Below are 22,370 nucleotides of genomic sequence, written 5' to 3'. Positions count from 1 at the left end.
CATCCTCATGCATGAGATGTTTGTGCACGTTAAAGTTCCCCGTGGTCGCAATCGCTCTGTAGCCCTCTACTAGGACTCCTCTTTCCACTTTCACTCCCACCTTCCTCATAGCGACTGCACCTTACCTACATTTCTGTATTTATCGCATCTACTGTCACAGCTTTCGCTCGTGTTCCTAGGTTCGAGCCGTGCTTAAACTCCAACAAATTTTTCCATTCTGTCAGGCTGATACTGGTATCTGCATCGGGGTAATGCAGATGGACCTGCGGCTGCCTGGCTTTGTCATGCAATAAGTTTAGTAGCAGATTATGACTAGCAGCTTACCGGTATCGCTCAAGAGGAAAGTATACAACAGTTGCATCTTACCTGTACTCACCTATGGGGCTGAAACGTGGAGGCTAACCAAGAGAGTTCTACTTAATTTGAGGACAACCCAGAGGGCTATGGAACGAAAAATGGTAGGGGCAACATTAAGAGATAGGAAGCGTGCAGAGTGGGTCAGAGAAATAACTCAAGTTACCGACATTCTAGTGGAAATTAAGAAGAAGAAATGGACATGGGCAGGACATGTAGTGCGAAGAGAGGATAACCGATGGTCGCTTAGGGTAACAAACTGGATTCCAAGAGAAGGAAAGCGAGCAGGGGGCGGCAGAAAGTTAGGTGGGCGGATGAGGTTAAGAAGTTCGCGGGGGTCAAGTGGATGCAGCTAGCACAGAACAGGGTTAAGTGGAGAAATATGGGAGAGGCCTTCGCCCTGCAGTGGGTATAGTCAGGCTTATGATGATGATGATGTTTAGTAGCTTAAAAAATGTATATTGCGCAGTTAGAATAACTGGTAGCTTTAAGCAGTAATGACGTCACTGTTCAAACAAATCATTATCAGCCTGTGGTCCTTATAAGCCTGTCAGATAAGTTTAGCTGCCACCTTTATCAATGGGGAGCCAGTCACCTTTGCGAATGACACCAGCCACTTGCGACAGGGAGACTTATGAGTAGGAATATAACAGAGAGACATGCAACGTAATTGCATAGATATCCCAAAATGCATGTTCTTTCCAACATTATGCCAAATTTTAGCATATAAGGATAACGCTGTAAAAATTACTGCACATTTTGTCAATTGTGAGTCTTGCTCTTATCCAAAACGATGTTGCTGCTCCCAAGGCACAAGCACGCATTGCCGTCTTCAGCTGTTTGAGCGCGGGTAGTTTTCTGTGATGTGGGCCTTTGCTGTTTGCTAGACAGTGTAGGCTGCACGAGGAGAAAGGGTGGAATTGTGGAAGTAAAGTGGGCCCTTAGTTATGTTGTGCAAGTATTACTCCTTTTTTTTTGTTAAGTGACGAGCGATATTTAAACAGATCTTTTGAGACATTTTACACAGCTGCAGTGAAATGTCTGATCTGTATATAATTTTAGAACTCTTTGCAGCATATTGCAGCACACAAATGAATGTGCTTTATACGAATCACTGGCTTTGCACTGTTTGACATGGAGTCTCTTCTTATGGTACTTCTTTCCCAATGGCATGAGATCGATAATTAGTGTTTGCCCCTAATTCAGCTCTTTCGGCACTGTGGCATGGGGCATCATTTACACATGAATCAGTTTTATGCATGCTACCAAGCTCAAATATTTCCATTCCAGAACACTGAACTTTTATTTTTAGCATAGTTTGCTTTTCTACTCGGTAGGTTATAACACATAATGGATTTTTATCTGCATTGCGGTGGGAGCTGATAGAAAAATGCTATCGGGCTCGCTTCAGGCTATGTAAAGAATCCAACGTCAGTTGCTCGAATCGTTTGCTTCAGCTGCAGATCTTTTTGATCAAACTAGCAGTGTAGAATAGAGGGACGACTTTAGAAGCCCTGATTTTAGCTTGGACAGTCATTCAGGTGCTCATTCTAAAATACGTAAATGTGATCACTACATGTTCAAACCATTTTATCTCTGCTTTGTAGGGTAGCGATTAGATGCCTAAGGTATCAATTTCGTGCCGCTGGTGCAGAAGCTTATCCAGTTTTCGCTTAAACGGGAAGCTGGTGTGCACCTGAGCGAAGATGTGGGCATTCCACTCAGAACTGGACCAAGGAAGCCTTTGACTGCCTGTAATTCTTCTTTCATTTTTTTCTCAACACAAGCTATTTCGGAACAAAGAGCTATGCCCGGCCGGTAATCTTGGATAAACCAACACGTACTCATTCCAAGAGGTTTTGGATTCAAAGTGGTTCTGAGTTAAATGATCAAGTTAACTGTCCTCATGATCTACATGGGCATTGTGACTCTTCTCTGGTCTGGTTTCACCACGTGTAATGACATGAAGCTGATTCATTGTTCTGTTGGCACACCTGTAAGCCTTGGATGATGCGAGTGAAGCCTCAGTATGCATCGGGTTGGTTCTTTAAACATCGACAAAGTGCAAAGCTCTGTCAGCCACACTGAGCTGTGTTTCACTTCCTAGCTTGCAAGAGCTCTCTGAGTAGATTTTCAATCTTGTTTGCAAACAAGCTCTCACTCGGCCACCATTCTCTAACCATACATGCTCACCATAAACAAGTTCAAGAACAAAAACTGTAAGCTATGCTATGAGAAAAAGACCATGGTGAAAACAAACATTTTTCGCAATTTAGCAATGTAGTTGCGACAACTCCACCACATTACAGAACAGATCGTAGGTACTGGCTTCACTGCATTTTTTTGATGTAAACAGAATGGTTATGTCAGTAACAACAGCTGCTATGGGAGGTGGGTGCCGACAACTGGTGCTGAAAAACACGAAACTGATAATTAGGGATGCTGAATTTTCACAACTAGGAAAAGAGGCAGTGCAGTGCATTTCACATATCCCGAAGCATTTTTTCTGTTCCTTTTTCTCTACTCTTTCTTTTCTTTCCATATTTTCTTTTTTTTTTTTTGCTCAGCAAGTTTGAAGCTTTTTTCTTCGTGTTATGCACTATAGCATTTGAACTAAGGATTGTTTATGTGCTTGAAATACCGTCTTAGGTGCTAATTCATTATTGTTTTTTCCAAGACCCCTCAGAGTCACCTACCTTAATGGTCCCAAAAAGATTCGAAATCAAAGTGGCACTCTGGTAACATATTTCTTATATTTTGAACTTTTTTTTTTTCATTAGTTTATTTTTTATATTTATGGCTTTTTCAACTTTGTGTATATTTTTTTCCCAAAAGTTTGTGCTAAACATTTCTTTTTTTTATGGTGAATGTAATTGTTTGAAAGAACATCTGGATAGCTATATTGCATTACATGTTACAAAAGGGTCTTGAATTACTTCACTTTGAAAAAAAAAAAAATAATAAATTCTACAATTCTGCAGTGTTTTTTTTTTTTTTTCACTGTCACTAAAGTTTTAAATGTAGAAATCATTTGGCCTGCTTTCATGGCCTATTCTGAGGATAAACTATTGAAAATAGGAACAGCAGTGCAAGACACTACACAAACCAGAATACATTGTATTACATAACATTCTTTGAAGAATGAGCCTGATAAAAATAGAATACAGCAAAATCTCGTTGATTCAACCTTCAAGGGACTATGAAGAATGTTTTTAGTATTGGTTTGGTTTGGTTTACGGGTTTAATGTCTGAAAGCAACTCAGGTTATTAGAGACGCCCTAGTGGAGGACTGCGGAAATTTCGACCACCTGAGGTTCTTAACGTGCACTCACATCGCACAGCACATGGGCACCTTGCTTTTTGCCTCCATCGAGAAGCGGCCGCCGAGGCCAGGATTCGATCCCGCATTCTTGGGAACAGCAGTCGAGTGCCGTAACCACTGCACCATTCCGGCGGGTTTCGGAGTATTAGGTGTCACTAAAAATCTGCTGGAAACTGCTTGTATCAGAGCAATTTCCTCGAAATGCGATGGGCCCGTGTACTCTAAGCATGTGGATGCAAAAGAGGGGAATATGCATAGATGTTATATAAATCTGTGTGACCTCGCCCAAAATAAAACTAAATGACCAAAGACATGCAAAGCAGCAGTGTCCAACATGGTGTGACCAGCCGACGCGTGTGCCTGACGGCAGCGGCGGAACTGTGTGAATTTGAGAAGCCAAAATAATTCTACGCTTCAGATCTTTGTCGCATCTGCGGTGTGTGGGTGCCAGTAGTTCGCTGGTTTCCTGGGTTGTACCTCGACATGATCTATCTGAATTAACTGTGCGAGCCCACCCACGTCTGAATTAACTAGCGTCTGACACGTAGGTTTACATGGGCATCAGCCAGAACCGTTAACCTAGTTTGAATTATTGAATTAACGAGGGTCAAATTAATGAGATTTCACTGCATTTACAGATGCTAATTAGTTACTGCATATATCTGCACCCGTGCTCTATCTATGTTGTCAACAGTTGTAACTTTTCTTCGAATCATTAAACACTGCATTTTAACTCTCATAAAGTGTGCTATTTGTGCCTCATAAATGGCATAGTGTAGCTTTTAATAGAAAAGGAAAACATTCTGTAGCTGTAGCCAGCTCATGTAGCCAGGAGTCCAGCTGTGGAAACTTCAGCACTTCTAGGTTAGAACACACAAACCGTATCATATCCCCAAACAAACGGCCTCGTTGAATGCACAAATCGCATGCCTGCCACTTTGCTATAACAATGCAAGGATGCAAGTCTCATTTGATTATAAGAACTGGGATGATGTCTTACCTTTCATTATGTATGCATACAACACTGTGCAACGTGAGGAGTCTGAGGACTGGCTACAGCCTCTTTTACTTTCTCAATCCTCGTGCTTCCGAAACTGCCATGATACCACTATCTTTCCATTATGTGCCCACGGCAAGCCTTTCATAGTCTCATCATTCTGCTCACAGTTGAAGAAACTTGATGACTTGCCCACATCGATGAGTCATAGAACCTGTGCTTTGTGTCGGGAGCTTCTGTCACACTACAACGGCCCTTTTGTTGCATTGGTGCGCATTGGTAATTTGAACTATACTTGCATAATGCTCGCACTGTTTTTCGCGGAAAATTGATGCTAAGTTTGGGGAATGCGATAGTAATGCGGGGGAAATTTCGAGCAAATGTTTTGAAGCGCTAAAAGCAAATTTAAATAGATGCGAATCGGGATTCTTAGGTCAGCTATTGTAAATATAACCATAACCTTACTTTCAAGCAGAACTTACCCTTGTTATAAAAGTACAGGGTCGCCAAGAGTGAAAATTGCTAAAGCACTTTATTTACTGCACGCAGCCTCATCATCACTCCCCGCGTTCCGTGGTATAATGCTCACAGCAGACCATACAGTTCTACTCTCGATCAGAGACTTGATCCGAGTCCGTATCGACACTGCAATTGCTGTCTCCAGTAGCGCACTACGCAGAACTCGTTGATGCCGAAATGCCTGCTAGCAGCGCCGTTGCTATGCTGTAGCCCGTACTCGAAAGCTTTCAGCTTAAAAGCAGCTGTATAACTAGCGTACTGCCCCACCGCGATGTGGTGCGAGCATTATTCGAGTAAATACGGTACATCATATCATGCCTCACTGAAAGTGGCTGAAGCCCACACAAGAACCAAGGTACGCATTTCACTCAGCCCAAAAAATTTTGGGGCCTCATCTGTGAAGAGTGACATGTCATGCATTTTGTATCGGTCCAAGTTCTACAGCATCCTGACCCGACATTGGTAGCACAAACGGTGCCCATGTTGGATTCAGCTTATTCGCTGCTGCGGTCGTGGTTAAGCTCAATGTGATGGTAGTCCTTGCTCTTCTTTCAATATTGCAAAAAAGCAAACAAATGACCTTTTGCAGTAATCCCTAAATCATTTTCTCTGCACGACTTGTTTTTCCAAGCACTAGGTCTCGTTCCCGGTGAACTCTTTTGCACAAATTTTTGAAAATGAATAGACGCGCGTGTCCATTTAACTAGTTGTGCAGAAAGCTGGCAGAACGCACAGGGACTGAAGCGCTGGTCAAACCAGGTCTAGAATCCCTTTATGCCACAGTCTGCATTTGTTTAATTTGAACTGGAGACGTGCTGACAACTTAGAAGGGCATGGTGAAGAATCGTACCTTATCGACAGCTTTCCTTTACAAGCTGTCCGGTCTGGACAACTTAAGAGCGCACACGCTTCTGTTAGTTTCCGGAGAAATTCCAGTGTCCTCTGGAAACGACATTTCTTGGTTGTTAGTCGAGGTTTATGGAAAAACCTAACTTGGATATTCTTGCAGCAATGCAATTGATAAACCCCGTGCTTGAAGGCAGTTGGTTTCCAATAGTATGTTGCTTTGCGCCAAAAAACTTCCACAACAGCATTATGTTTGCATTTTCCTCCAATGCCTGCATCTTAAAGGTTCAGGTGGCTTTGATCAGGTGCCTGGTCTGTGACAGCTGTGTAAGAGGAACAGTTAACTTGCCTAGAGCAAGCAAACAACATACCTTATCACTTACCTTATCACAAATATACCTTATCACTAATCTGACTGATTTCACGAATACAGGGATGCATGTCTGCACGATGCACTAGGCCAATACTTCAGGCCCATCTGCTGCCAACAGTTCCTTCACGTTGTGAACATGGCCAGATTCAAAATGCTGTTAGCCAAGTTCCTACATTGAACAAAACCTGTCATACTAAAGGTAGGTTGGAACCTGGTGGCTGTAAGCAGTGGTGTGCAGAATGACAGAGCCGTTGACACAGCCATGAAAATTGTCCGCTACGGAATGGAACTATCACTCGGGACGCCAAGCTTGCCACTTGAAGATGCCTGGCATGTGCACGGTGCCGATAACTTGGGCTTCTAAATGTCTGCTGCTGGCTCCATTTGTACCAATAAATATCTGATCTCATGAAATGTACTTAAGCATCAAGTTTCTTCCTTTTCTTTGCGCATATACTTTCTCCCCATGTTAGTGAGCATTTGCAGCAGTAACAAAATGTATGCCGCAGCAGCATTGAAAGTTGGCAGCATCAAATAAGATTTATAAAGCACTCCATGCAGGTAGCGAAAAATGTATTCCCAATACAACCGAATTCCAATAAAAATTAAAAAACTTTATTCATAAAAAGATACAAAGAAGTACATTGCGAGGCAAAGCTCGCACCGGATAAAATGCTCAGTCATACTGGTTTTTCACACTTATCTTTTTGTACATAAGGCTTTGAACATGCAATCAAATTAACCCAAAATATGAGAAGGTACTGCACATATACTAACACGGCAGTGGTGTGACCACTTGCTCCGTCGCAAAATGCAGAGGTCCCAAAAGTGCTGCATATGTGGTGCAAAATGCCACAGGAACATTTGGGGAATGTTTTGAATGCCATCCTTTCCCTTTGTCATTCCTCTGAGCATACGCTTCAGTACCTTAAAATGCTCCATTCAGAAATCAAGCATATTGTTACTTTGTAAACATGACTAAGTCACAAAAATACAGTGTTAAAATTATGGCACATCATTGCGCTATTTATATTGGCTGTTTATTTTACTGGCAAGCAGCTATGCATAAAGAACCATGGCATTTGATCTGGGGTTTCACAAACATTTCCTCGTGGAGATGCAGTCCTCAGAACTACAAGTACTATTTTGCATTGCGACACAATTTAGTGTCATGTCAATTTAATTAAAACATTCGGGAAGGACTGAGGAATGCCCATTACATGTCCTCTAAATGCACCGAATTAGTTTCTTTTTCAGAATATCATGCACTCTCAGTGTCAAATTGAACAGACAGGATAACTGAGATGTGATAACGAGAACATAAAAAATAGCTATCTGAGAGGGAAGGTAGATAGGGTCTATTAACACTTTCATGCAGTAGTCTGAGACTCCAAAGCAAAAAACAAATGAGCTAGGATTCATTATTGCTTAACTACAATCCTCCTATATTGCTGTTCCCACTTCGCAGTCTTGTTTGCATTTCATTTCAGGCTGATATTACACACACCGTATCAAAGTTGATCACCTTATTTTTCAGCTTCAGTTCTTATATTCTTATTGCCAGTCAACAGGCAGCATATGTAGTGTTTCTTTGCTTCTGTACATGCCATAAGTAAAAAAGAAAAAAGAATGCTGCAATAAAAAGCTCATGGCACAATCAAGTTCCAGGTTCATATTTAGGGTATACACGCTATATATTTATGCAGGTCTTTGACAGCTGGTTGTCACCGGTAGCTATAAAAGCAACTATAGAAGTGATCTCACATGTATGACTGTGACCTTATTAAAAAAAATTGCAACAGTGCGCAAACATTCTACATCGCATTCCATAGACGTGCACTTTGAGCAATCTCTGCTGTGTGCACTGTGCAAGCCATATTAGACAACAAATGCAGACTTGCATTGGCAGGTACATTGTGTCCAAAACCAAACAACACGCATACTGCCTACGTGGTCAACTTTAAAAGTTCTTAGTTCGCGACATACCAACAGCAGTGGACAGTGAGCAGTGAGTTCTTCAGTTTGTGATGTCCGAGGCCCACACTGATGGAACATTTCCAGTGAGGAACATGTACGACAGTGCGTACCCTCCAAACAGAATGGCCAGCATGAAGCCAAGCATGGTAGCAACTTCCTGAATGGACAGATGATGCAAGAGATTGGAGAAACAGGGGAGCAAGCAGTTTTCATCCATATAGCAAGTTTGTGCTGTGGCAACGAGACCGAAGTTGATGACTAAAGATACTGGCACAACTACCAGAAAAAAAAAGTCTCAAGAAAAGACAATGGCAATACCAGTATAATTCAGGCTTACTTAATCAAGCATATAAGTAAAATCTCGTTACAAGAGACACTCGGTTATAAGAGACATTTGAAAATTGGTTGGTTGGTTTCCCTAAGTCTGCCATGTTAACAACATTGCAAACAAGACACATGGTTATAAGAGACACTCGGTTACTAAGGGCAACTTTTTCAGGTCTCTAGAGCGAATTCTTCACTATTTATAAGAGACACAACCCAAATATGTTCATGCAATGCAGCTGAAGCATACCAACTTGTACATGCTGCACTTCAGAGTCCTTTAGCTAAATTCTGTTCCATATCAACATCCTTTTTTTTGCAATATGTCAGGAACTGAGGAGTGCTTGCCCATGATTGGAAATTCAAAACGACCCCCATTGTTTTAGTCACTGGCATCACATTACTGTCACCTTCGAAGCAAACCAAAAGGCATGAATGACATCCAGCATTTTCACTTCTCGCTGTTAAAATCACGAGATGAAAGCTCAGAATCCTGACGTCTTTCTTTTTGTGGAGAATGCTTCTTGCAGCACCAAAGTTTTCATGCTCAAAGCCACCAAAATTATTTTTTCCCTCCAAACTCCACACCCTACATTCAACCAATAGACAAAGGGATTATGTACTCTGTCAAGTTGCTGTATAAAACAAGGTTGGTAGAACGCCTCTTGCTCGACAGGCACCAAGACTGTACAATAGTAGTAATTAATGCGAAGTTTGCTGTTCAGGTGATTCCAGGTGTCTGGAATAGCCTGAGAAGTGAAGCTGTGAAAAACTTTTCAGACAAGCAGGCTTTAAATGTGGTGACATGATGTAAGAGGGCCCACATATGAATACTGTGGAAGCCTTCCTTGAAGATGAAGCTTGGGCGAGCATCCAAGAGACTGCTGAGGTACCAGTATGTTTTGAGGAATTCGTATCTACAGATGTGGATCTTGTGTGCACCCGAAGAGCTTGCAGACTGTGCAATTCATGCGCAAGTAAATGGCACATTTGCGACAGAGGATGACTACGAGGACATTTCAGAGGAAAAAGTGTCGGCATCTGAGGGTGATCAGCATGTAAAAGTGCTTCAAAGGTATTGTGAGTAACAGGAAGGCTTGCAAAGTGAAGTGCTTTAGCTCCAGAATTTGGGAAGGAATACACTCTGCACTCAAAAATACATACTAGTATGAATAACTTCTTTAAGCTTTCCTGAACAATTTCCTCTTAATGCATATGAATGCATTTATATGCTGATGTGCAATAAACTGATCCACACAGTGCTTTTAGAATTTTCAGTTACAAGAGACCTTGCTTACAAGAGATATTGTTTTCGGGTCCCTTGAGTGTCTCTTGTAATACGGTTTTACTGATATTCGAAATGCCTGGCATGGGGCCATCCATATTGCACAGCACCTCTACCCCTTTCAGATTCGCACTGCACTTCAGCGAGTCATGCCGCGTGAATGGGCTTCGTTCCACTTGCTTCCATGCCCAACAATTACATCCACTGCAGTTTGTCAGTGCTCCAATTCCTCCTGTATAAACATATTCAATATGAAACTGTCTCTTATGGAACAGGGGTTATTAAGGGGTTCCATCACATCAGCACGAAATTTTGCTTACCTACTAGGTACCTAAAATAATTTGCTTACTGTATATATCCCGTTCAGCTGTAGTGTTGACATTTGTGCAGTCCAACCCATGACACTTTTAAAAAGATCTTTTTGCCGTCTTACCCTTTGGTTTGGTTTGTGAGGTTTAATGTCCCAAAGCGACTCAGGCTGTGAGACGCCGTAGTGGAGAACTTCGAAACTTTCGACCACGTGGGGTTCTTTAACGTGCACTCTTTCAGTGGCAAATCAGCTTACTGTGACTGATTAATGTAAGTGATAAATTTATGTTGCTATATTACTAGTAATCTGCTGCCATGAAAGGAGACTAGCATAATTACGGGAAAATTTTATGCCTGTTAAAATGTGCACAGTGTATCTGAATGACCCACAGTCTCGACGAACCGAAGCAGATTACCTGCACAACTTATACACCCTATAGCGATTTGAGGCACATTTTCTGTGTGCTACAGGCATCCAAGATCACTCACACTCGAGCGAAAAATTCCCATGCATGCCATCAGCAGACCAGTTTTCACTAATATGGTGACTGCAGATTACAGGTTGTGAGAGCGAGTAGCAGAATTGGAAATCACCACACGGTAACAACACTGTCATGGGGGTGTAGACAGAGTTTAATTTTTTTATTGTGCTTGCATCCTTTGAAGGCCTGAACGAAGTGTAGCCACACTGTGTGATCACACATTGTGTTGCCTTTGTCATCTGCAGAGCCTGGATTCAGTGCATCCATGACAAAAATGAAAGATATTTCCAAGAAGAGCTCGAAAAAAATGTAATGGGCTTTCATTGAGACGTAGCCCACTGCCTCATAGCAATGAAACCGAGTGACTGGCCCAAAACGAGGAGGGCGGGAGGGGCATGCAGCGCTTCGAGCTGGTTTAGAAAAGCACGTCACTCTGTGCCATTGACTGACTCAACCAAAAGTCATGACACGGGTCCATGAACTCGGCCCAATGCTGCAAGAAGTGGAAAGTCTTTCTTCATAGGTTGTAAGACTGCTTTCAAGAATTTCATGTTAAATATGATTCTGGGCTGTGTGCGTTCCACGATGTAGTAAGAGCAGATTACCAAGGCAAGGGTTCTTAAAGCGGGTTCCATAGAACCCAGGGTTTTTGCGGGCTGTTCTCTTGGATTCCGTGAGGTCCCACTGGGCTGCATTTCTCCCACCACACCTGCTAAGCGTGCACACGAGGCACAGTAGTACATGGTTCACTGACACCTATTTAGAGCGTTGGATTAATGGATACTAGCTCGTTCCACCTTTTCGCGCCGTTAACGCAGCAAATAAATGTTTACGAAAGTACTAAACTGGATAAAAAAAAAACAGAGCAGGGTCAAGCATAAGCAACATCACCTGACTGTGAGGGGGGGTGGGGCAGGTATGTACCTTGGCCCATACTGATGGCTGTTGGAGTTCCTTCAGGTTAAAATTTGAGAACCCCTGACCTAATTGAATTGACTTTTTTCCTGTGATGCTTGATATACTATAAGCCGATGCTGCAAATGTGCTACTGAGGCACAGCGTTCACAGTTGTCCACATGACACAATTGCTTCGAGCGGGCAATAAAATCTATTCTTATCATTACACTTCATTGTGGTAAACAATTGTTAAATTAAAATTTTTCTTTGCTTTATTTCTTAACTTGCACCCGAAGGGGATATGATAAACTTGGGGCTCTCTTTTCTGAGGTAAAACGATCTCACTGGATTCTTCCATACTGAACACGTTTCTTAAAAATCGTGCAAAATCCGGTTTCTACCTGAAAATGCTTCTTTTAGAGAACATGCAAAGGCTGGGGAACGAGAAGCTTGTTATGACATATACATGAAAGAATGTATGGAACAGAAGTTTTTGTTTGCACAAAACTGCACACTGCAAGAAAATTATTGGATAAGCTGCACTGCTAGACAAGCATGTTCATTCCTCTAGTACCTAAGGGAGGACTGAAAAATAGCAATTTCTTAGAAAAAAACACTTTTGTTATTCTGACTGAGTAAATTTGGTCAATCATAATTCACACATTAAAGAAATAAAAAAATTGGGGCCAGGAATCATAGGAAAATTGTTAAAAAAACTCGGTTACTAAGCTATGATAAGTGTGGGTATGACCCATTTTCAAGCGTGTCATGCGTGAAGTGATGGCGTCGCCGTCAATCAAGTTAGAGGCCTACGCTTTTCCTTCCAATGACCAGCTTCGCTTTAGAGAACGGGCAATAAAAGCTTCGCTGCTTCACACTTCCAGGGAGTAAAAATAAAAAACAAAATTATTTTCATCACCCGAACCGAGCTCTTTCAATGGACCGTCTTATAAATCTAAATCACGTTTTTCTCAACTTCTTATTTTGAGCCAAGGGTGGCTCTTGCATACATTTCACGCACTACTTATCATAATAAAATCTGGCACAATTTTTAAAGTGTGCGATTCGGTTTGGTTTATGAGGTTTAATGTCCCGAAGTGACTCGGGCTACAAGATATGTCTGTGCGTGTGTGTGCAGAATGCAACTATGTAGGTTTCAGTGGAATCAGTAAAATATTTGAGACAAAATATTTTAAATACTAGTATTCAGGCCTCAGCCACTGAAAACAGTGCGCCAGATAGCGAGCCAAGGGAACTGCATCAATCTGGATTGTTATGCACAGTACTGTGTCAGAGATGAGCGAATTTTTATTGTTTTGTATGCGTTGTGCCAGATCCAGCAGCTGCAATGGGACGCACTGTTTTTCACTCTTTCACGCATTTACAGCAGCAAAGCACCCAGCTATCTTGAATCTAAAAACTGATTTAGAAAGAAGAGATTAAGTTCTATGAGTGAGGAAAATTGCACCTAACATTCATATAGAGTTTTTGAAGAGCATGTCTTCTTAAACCTCCTTTAACGCTCGTTATTCATGATGTGGCTTAATTTGAGGGTAGGTTCGAAAAGTACTTTTTGCGAGAGTGATTTGCTTGGCATTATTGTATCAAGGCTACGTAGTCTAACGACGTCCTGCTCCAGATCTCTTCTGCAGTTAAAGTGACTGCCACTGTGATGTTGGATGACCGTTTTCATTGTGCACAAGACAGGTGGGTTTTACATGCATGCAGAAGTGATGTATAGAAGATTGTTCATATACATAATTAAAATATGGAGCAAAATGCAGAGAACTTTGTGCTGCATGAAAATGAGCTCTAAGGGTGTTGTCTTTCGCTACCAAAAAGGACCTAGAAACTAACTTTACCATTTTTAAATTAACTCTGAGCAGCTTTCTCTCCGCTGCTGCATCGAGTCAGGAAGTCTTGCACAGGTTAATGCTGCTTTTTGAGCCTTCAATCAGCTCTGAAACAAAGGAGCTAACACAAAACTGATCCTACCTGTGGCATGCCGCCTATGGGAGCAGCGTACACTGCTAGCTACTAAGGTTGCTGTATTGGCTTTATGTAGCATAGTCCTTGAATACAATTAGTCCTCACTTAATTACTAGATGGGTATCTTATAGCTGCCATACTTGCTTGATTATGGAAAGTGGTATTTTCATCTCAAGCGTCAGTGATGGCTTGCAGACACTGCCAGTATATAAAAACAAATTATGCTTTAGAAAGGTTAGCTGTGTTGCTTAAAGATGCAGCTTTAATTTTACTTGCCACACAGAACAGGGAGAAGACCAGGAGGTAAACAAGGACCAGTGTATAAACGAAGCCTATTTTTGCAAAGTGAACGGCCTGATAAACGTTCGACAGGAAAGCACGTCAGGCTGCGTGCTTGAAATACTATTCCTGACAGTGTCAGTGGCTATTGTGGCTATTAGCTCCCTTTGTTTGCATATCATAACAAGCCTCTACCATTTCCCATTTATATCATGTTCCACGTGGCATTTTCGGTACCACAGGACATTCCACATCTGCCACTATGGACGAGAGGGTGACGCTCACTGGTGAACACTCTCAAGGATAGGTTATGCATAACATAAACACCTAAGAAAGCAGAAGATTGAAGAGCTTCTGCTGCAGCTCTGTGGTAGAGCTCAGAATGTGAAATTCAGAGGCCCTGGGTTTGTATTCCACCAGCGGCAAGTGCTTGTTTTTTCTTCTACTTTCTAAAAAACTATCCCCACCTTTACATTATTTTTTCACACTGATAGAAAATAAAGAACACATCCCCTATGCTTTCTTGGTGTCAGTGTCGGTTCCCTTCATATGCATCTCATAAAGAGCCCTCATTTTTCTACATTAGTTGGCTGCATTCTTCACAGAGCCATTATCAAAATCTGTCCCTGTTTTTAGAATTAAAAGCCAAAGCTTTGTGAAGTGCTTTCTCCATAGCATTGCTTTCACAGATTGTTGATACTGATGATTCTCGCATTTTTTAGCTACATGCAAAAAAGGCATTATCCCTGCGGGCAAAACTGACTGGTTACTACCGATTTCCCACAATACGGCATCACAAAAGGCTTGGGAATCTTTTTCCAAGCGTGTTCAGCCTGGCAACAAATGAACCTCTACACCAAGAACGTAATGGCATGATGCGATGGTAATCCCCGTTAAGTAGCACAGGACAAGGTATACTTCAAGAACATAAGAGACCCTTAGTAGAGCACCTATCGGGGTGGCCATAGCAGCTAATACTGCAGGCATATCAGCAATTTTATGCCCAAGTCAAGTATTAATTGACACGCCAAAGTAGACAACAGTGATCTCTTCTTCTGTACCTACATTAGGCATGATCAGGTAATGAATGTTTACAGAAGAGAAGGGACAATGCAGACTGCACGTCTAGAGTTGGGTTTTTTTATTTGAACTAAAAAACAAAGAAAGATTGGAAAAAAAAAAAAAGGTATGCCAATTGAATTTCTTGAAGCTAGGTTTTAACCAAAACAGGTCAGTCCCTGGAGATGTACGCCACAGCTTACTGGCTATTGAGTAAGAGTTAGGAACGGTCACAAGAGAGAACTGTTTTGGTTTGATTTGGTTTATGCGGTTTACGTCCCAAGCGACTCAGGCTATGAGAGACGCCGTAGTGGAGGGCTCTGGAAATTTCGATCACCTGGGGTTCTTTAACATGAAAGAGAGAACTAAAAACGTGCGGAAGTCTCACATGACCATGACTCACAGCATGGTTAAGGAGGTTTTTTTCCATGGTATCCAAGAAAATCGAAAATGTTTTCAACCATCACCTGTCACCGTCAAATTGAAGCAATGCAGTCTTCCCAAAAAAGTGCCCCATTCTAGCTTCTGTGACCATTTCATGAGTGGGACTTCCGCTGCTGCCATCATGGTGCGTACTATGTGCTCAGAGTCTTATTGAATCTTGGATTTGTGCTGCGGCCACTTTTTATTTATTTCCTATTTGAAGCTTTTCCATGTGAACCTCTTGCCTGTTGTACAGTTAGTTCGGTTAGTGAAAGAGCGAACAGTGTGTCGCAAGCAAGAAATACAGTTGCATTTATGAAAACAAGGCTATATTGAAATGCATGCTTTCACTATAAGTGGGCTCAACTGCATCTCAAGACAGAACAACACAGCAATGAAGGCAAATAGATGGGAAGGCCTCCTTCCACTAGCCTAAGTGAGATAAGTGCGTGTGTCCATTGCTTTTTTTGCAGCTATCGCCTTTTTCTGCTTCATGTGATTTTTGCAGTGATTGTTTGTTAATAAGGGAGTAATTACTCGTGACTATGAACGATTGTATGGCTTTATCGGAAACTTCTTAGTTAAAGAAAAAATTCGCCCTGGTTCGGGGTTCAAACCCCTGCCGTCTCCTGCCCTGCCATTTGATCTGCTGGCCATCTTGGTTAGCTCGGTTGGTAGAGCGAATGCCCCAGAAAAGGTGGTGCCGCTGGGTTTGAACCTCAGACCAGGATGCTATTTTTTTTAACCACAAATTTTCTGAGAAAGCTGTACAGCTTTCACCATCATCCTTTGTATAGCCGTGCTTGGGTGGATGCTGATGAGTAATTACTCTCTTATTAAAAATCTACTTCACCTTGGGGAATTCCCCTAAACACTGGACAAATACCTATTTTTTAGAAATCAATTTCTATTAATGTTCTTGTTTTATGGCCCTGCCCTTTAACTTTTACTCTGCAAGGCAACAACATTCCATATCAAAACCAATCCTCTAAGCAAGACCACTTGTGAATTAATTGCTGACTAATCAACTTGTCCTCCCAGCTAACATCTACATCCGACTTTTGACTGCACAGGAATGCCACAAATATCACTGAAAAAATCTAGAAATCTTTCTACGGGAAATAATATGTGCCAAAAAAAGAAAAGAAAATTGCATTCTGAAACCGGCACCAGAAACAATTTGCCGACTATGCGTAAAATGGAGCATTCTAAAGTGAGGTACTCTGAGCCATAACTTTGTCTATGTGTACCTGTAGATTTCATTGCAAAAGCCTCACTATAACTCAAAGCTGCATAGTTTACAGTTCCAGTGTAAACTACCAGGAAAAAAAAAAAAAAGCCATGTACAGTATGGTCCACTGTTAAAGAGAACGTCCGATTGCATGGCCTACACACTTCACACTTCGCAAAGCGTTGTCACCAAAAACTGGCGGGAATGGACAGCACCATGTGCATGCTGGAGAAGAGCAGCCATAGGTGGCTATTACGCATGCACCTTGTGCCATTGTTTGTCACCCGCTCTCATGGGAGAGCTTTGCAAAGCGCTACAGCCACGCGGCCTCATGTTTCCTTTAACAGTGGACCGTACTATACCTAACTTATGTGGTAGATATAGTGCCCTTGAAACGGTGATGCACACTTCCAGCTTCAAAAATTCTCTCCATGCATTTCTCACCTAAGAAATATTACTTCAGCCTGCACTGCAGAGGCTGGTTACAGTTTGGTGACTACACTGTCTATGCTAAGAGCATCAAGAGAGACAGCGAGACTATGAAGACAACAACGTGTAGCCTTTGTCTCCCGAGTCCCTTTCTTTATGTGGTGTGCTGGAGAAGATAACTTGTTAGTGCTACTAAGCATCCAGTCATACAGTCATATGATTAATAGCTGTTTTAGTGTGAAAGTGCTACTGGGCTAGCAGGATGGATTTGGCACGTGTCTGTGTGAAACCTCTGCTGACTTTCACAGAAAAAACCCCCCACAAATTTCTCATGGGAAGTGAGCATGGAACCCCGTAGCTATCACTGCAGCCGATCACTCCACGTGTTTTAATGCCACTCTCTCATGCTGTGTCTTGCATGTTGGTGTCCTCATCAACTTCCAACCATGCGAAATAGATCCAAACATACTGCCATCGCAGTGTCGTCTTAAGGTGTGTTAAGTTTTATAGTGAACTACTTTTAAGGTCCCCAGTCACTGATTCTTCACCAACCTTTGCCTGAGCTCAAAGCTCTAGCCTTAAACTGAAGATGAAATGAAACGTGACACTTTCACATATACTTCACATTTGGCCAACTTGGCTAAATCAGCTGCAAACGTTTCTTTAATGATGAAATAGTTAAAGAAATCTTTATACAAGGATACAAGAGCCTGCTGCCCACAAGGAATAACTTACCTCAAAAATACATTAAAAACTGTTGCGTCCTTTAGCATAGCAGATACGGCATGCATGCAAGGCACTAATACAGTGACTTCAAAATTGCCTTAGCTGCTCAGCAATTGTGGCTCCTCTAGATCCGAGCACTACTGCACATTATAACTCTGCATGTCCATGGATCTAAAGTCAAAAGTGGTCAAACGACACCAAGCTGGCTGCACTGCCTGCACCCACGCCTGTCCAAGAAGAAATGAATTGGCATGCCATGCTTTTTTTGCACAATTGATCAACAAATCTTCATGTACAAGCACACAGAATGCTGCACATTTTGCTAAGTGGTGAATCTGGTGAAACGCCAAAGCATCTTTTGCTCAACTTCTGTCCACAAGAGTACGCTAGTCTATGACCGAAACAATTATTTCAGATGTTTGGCTTGGATGGACTTCGCATTGTGCGCCAAGCGATTTGCTCCGAAAGGTGTAGCATGACAAGGGTTGCGCTGGCACCTATTTAGAGAGATTAGGTGAAGTAGTCAAGGGAGCTATTCAAAGGCTACGGCTGGCTGCCATTTGAGTTTGAGAGCAAAGCATGAATGGTGATAGCATGGGCATTCACTTTGTTATTGTGGGCAGGCTGACTTCGCTACGCATGCTGCCAGGTGAGCCTCAACAAAAAAATTCTTCCAAATAGTAGCACCTTTCAGAATACCTGATCTAATTGCATATTTTTTTTTTTTTTCCCTTCTAAAGCATGTGTGCAAAATAGACTGAAGACTGCATGCTTCAAATATTGTTTCATTCATTCATATGGATTTCCTCCCATAATAATACTTTATATACTCAAGACAGATGGGTTAGCACAGTCAACATGCAGCAAAGATAATGCAATAAGCATGTTTTAACTAAGCAGCAGAAAAAGAACGTGGGTTTTTTTCAGTGACTTGCTTCAGAAATTGAAGTATTGCAAAAAGGCTGCTATGACTAGTAAGTTCTGGCAGAAGGCTATATATCTCACCTTGTATGTTTTAGACTGGGTCTTCTTGCTTTGTGCTCGCTTCTTGGATTCTTTCAGCTCAGACTTCGACTTCTTGTAGTCTTGCTTCCCTGACAATAGCAAAAGAGCAAGGCTGGTACGGTCAGGATTTTGCTATATGGTATAAATTTTTTTCAGCATGATTGTAATCACACCAATGGCACAACTGGTTGATTTGGTTCTCGAGGTTTAACGTCCCAAAGTTCCTCAGGCTACGAAAGACGTCATAGTGGAGGGCACCGGGAATTTTGATCACCCGAGGTTCTTTAATGTGCACTGACATTGCTAAGCGTACAGGCGCCTCGTTTTGCTGCCCCCATTGAAAAGCGGCCACAGTGGCCGCGATTCGATTCCGCATCTTTGGGCACAGCAATCGAGCGCCTTAACCACTGCACCACCGCGACGGGGCACCAATGATATAACTATTTTTCAGCGTTAGCATTATCTATTTTGTGATACCAAGAGGTACAATTTTAAAATTGGGGTCCAACTGTGGTATTGAAAAGAATGACACAAAACATAAAACATACAGTTCTGGTCAGAAGTATTGATGCCAAACGATTTTCATCTCAGCCGCAAAACGAAGCTGTCACGGCGCCATTAAAGACTTAAGGGTCGTGAGATGCTAACACTCAATTTCTTGCTGTGCTAAGATATCATTTCGTAGCATTTCAAATGCCCTTTGGCTTTTAATAATGGTGTGACGGCTCCATTTTACGGCTCAGACGAAAATCTTTTGGCTTTACAACTTTTAATCAAGACTGTACATAGCATGCTAAGCAATGGTGCATGGTCTTGGAGCCCACACCACCATAAGCCTAGAGGTGAAAGCAGTTGAGCAGCAGCAGCCGGAAACTTGTGAAAGGGCAAAATGTGTCAAGCTGATTTAACAGAGTTTACTGTACTTCTTTTCTCAGCTGCTGTTGTAATAATTAGCCAAGGAGAGAGCTTCTAGGGCAGTAGTGAAGGCATCATTCAACTACGGTATTAAAGTGAGGAGGAAGGACACTCAAGAAGCATAACTGTGAGCAGTTAGGTTTCCACATCCACAAGCGACATATTGCAGATGATAGTCAAGCAGCCTGAATGCATGTGCCGTGTGCAGCAAAGGGCTCCGCATCTCTGCTCAAGTGGGGCAGCTGTTAACAGCAATGAAGCATGGCAAGATCTCAAATCAGCTTCATGAGATGCTGCAGCATTCCCACGGAAGCTCACATAGGCATATTGCTAAATCTTTTGCTCGTTTGCCTTCCAGAACTTTATAATTTGATTGAGAGACAGCATACAGCAGGAAGATTGCACTAAGAAAAGATCTTCACGAAGTACTGCATAGACTTTAGGAAGAAAGTAAACAAGGAATTACTCATAACTCCTGGAAAATTTGTAGATTCTGAATGCCACATATGAGCTGGCCATATTGTCAAGATGCGAAATGCAATGCGCAATCATGTCAATGAAGATACAGCTCGTAGAAATGAAATGAGGTTGTTCACTGCTTTGCATATTGAGTGAAGACAATGCAAGCTGTGAGGGCTACTACAGCCCACTTTTCACGCAACAATATAGAAAGCTCTGTGTTAGAAAGAACCTACAAATGAAGGTCGTAGTCTTCAAGAGCCCGCGATGCAGCATATGCCCTAGTTGAGCTTCGAATGCAGATTACATACTGCACATTAAATTACCAACTAACCTTAGCATCTGCTTTTTTTCACGCTCATTAGACAGAAGTCATAAGTGAATGATTTAAAACTTTGCACTATGAATGAGGCAGGACACATTTTGTGACGCAGTACTGCTGTCCTGTTAGCACTACAGCTGGCCTATGAGAAAGACTTTACATGTGACCAACAGTAGCAATGCATTTCCAAGTCACATTGTCCCTAGAGCCACCTTTTCAAGTGTTGCACTGATATTGAGCAGTGCTTCTCTGCCACGAACGTGTAATGGATATCTAGCCTGAGCATTGGTCATTGTGGCCGAGGGAAAAAGATGGAAGGGTGGTGGGGGGGTGACACTATAGTGGGCACTACTAATTAGGTTTTGTTAATGAACTTGTACAAAATAGCAATCTGAGAACTATTGCATCAAATCATTTTGCTAGTTAGTCCATGTAGATTAGTTTGGCGCTGAGGCACCGGATGCTAAGAATTAATTTGCATCATTCTCTTAACAAACATCCCTCATTCCTCGAACAAACACTGCAGTACAAAACTTTTTCTTAGCTTCAGCAAGCATCCTGAAAGCTCATGTGCAGTGCCTGCATTGCAATCAGTTCTACATTAATCAGAGGTGCATTTTTCAATGCACGGTGCAGAGAATCCACAGTGAATGTTGAAAGTGTGCGCTTTCTAGGTATTTGCTGTATATGCATTTTTGGCAGAGCTGTAGCCTCTTTATAGAATTTCTTTTCGTGGCGCTAACCACCAAGTGGCTGTAATGTATTACTCACAGAGACGCGCCAACATGGAGAAAAATGGAAATGCCGTCAATTAGCCGGCGAAGCACCGAATGTACTTGTCAATTATCTAAGCTCAATTTTCAGCTCAAAGGCACACGGCCAGAGAAAGAAGGACCATAAGCCGTTGCGCTGAAAACTATGAGCTTAAATCGAGAATACTAACTAGTCCATCAACTAACTGTACTTGCCAATGACTTTTCGGTACGCTTCAACGGGTGGCTGGTTGTTGAAGGAGTCCTTACGTGCTCTTCCCATCCTTGCCAAGTCCTTTCAGGCACCGACGGCCTGAAATACACCAACTTCAAGTAACGCCACAGCAGCTCATTAGTATAGAGAAAGTATTAGTACAGAGTGCGCTGAGCATCGAAGCTGCAAAGTAAGGTTTGTAGTGTTTGTAGCATTTGTAGTTCCTGGCTGGCAAAAGTAACAAGTTCAAGAAACAAAAGTTGACATTGAGAAAACATCTAAAAATGAGCTTTACACCACAATAAATTGCAGGTACAATAAGTATAATTCTGCAGGGATGAAAAAGCACTTTAAAGAGACGAGGACACAGTACTACCATTGATATTTAAATAAGCAATGAACGACGCACTTGAACGACACAAGAAGCGCTGCCAGTTGCAGGTGCATTAGATCCGCGAGACCAAAAGTAGGTTTTTTCTATATATATAAAAGCCGTTACCCGTCTCGTCAGCGACGCGCGAAAGAGGCGCGCTTGCCCTGATCCTCGTACAAAAATTCAAGAATCAGCGAGATAGCTGCTACTTGACCATACTACTTCGAATGTTATCTTTTGCCAGCTCTTCCCGTGCTCCACGTAGGACCTTCCCCGTCACCAGGCGGGGACTCGGAAGCAGTGAAAGCACTGTTCAGCGATGAGACCTACATGCTGCGATTTATTTTGTAAAGGAGAAAACAAAACGTTTTCAATGCGAGGGACGACAGGGATAAAAACAATAAAATCGCGCGCACCTGTTTGGAAACATGAAATGATATACACGCTAGAGATATGAGACAAAAACAAAACTATCCAGAGGCACTGCTGCGTGGACATATGTAGTCAAT

General features: G+C 42.1%; 1 protein-coding gene across 3 annotated transcripts; it reads right to left on the bottom strand.

Annotated features, from left to right (window-relative positions):
• Window positions 1-7,004: 7,004 nt before the first annotated feature.
• Window positions 7,005-22,366, bottom strand: LOC146196428 (triple QxxK/R motif-containing protein-like). 3 transcript variants are annotated; one of them, XM_084598189.1, is made up of 4 exons: window positions 22,278-22,366; window positions 21,491-21,587; window positions 18,827-18,915; window positions 7,005-8,545 (listed from the first exon to the last, which is right to left on the bottom strand). In XM_084598189.1, the coding sequence occupies exons 2-4, from the start codon at window positions 21,555-21,557 to the stop codon at window positions 8,429-8,431; spliced, it is 273 nt and encodes a 90-aa protein (XP_084454315.1). In that variant the 5' UTR covers window positions 21,558-21,587; window positions 22,278-22,366; the 3' UTR covers window positions 7,005-8,428. The 3 variants fall into 3 exon arrangements, with proteins under 3 accessions (XP_084454315.1, XP_084454316.1, XP_084454314.1); XM_084598190.1 differs by lacking the exon at window positions 22,278-22,366 and adding an exon at window positions 21,988-22,271 and having other exon boundaries at window positions 21,491-21,601; XM_084598188.1 differs by lacking the exon at window positions 22,278-22,366 and adding an exon at window positions 21,988-22,271.
• Between the last annotated feature and the right edge of the window lie 4 nt (window positions 22,367-22,370).

The sequence above is a fragment of the Amblyomma maculatum genome, chromosome 3, assembly GCF_055883805.1.
Source record: "Amblyomma maculatum isolate TAMU_Amacu chromosome 3, ASM5588380v1, whole genome shotgun sequence".
Classification (NCBI taxonomy): Eukaryota; Metazoa; Arthropoda; class Arachnida; order Ixodida; family Ixodidae; genus Amblyomma; species Amblyomma maculatum.
This window is presented reverse-complemented; position numbering and strand designations above follow the sequence as displayed.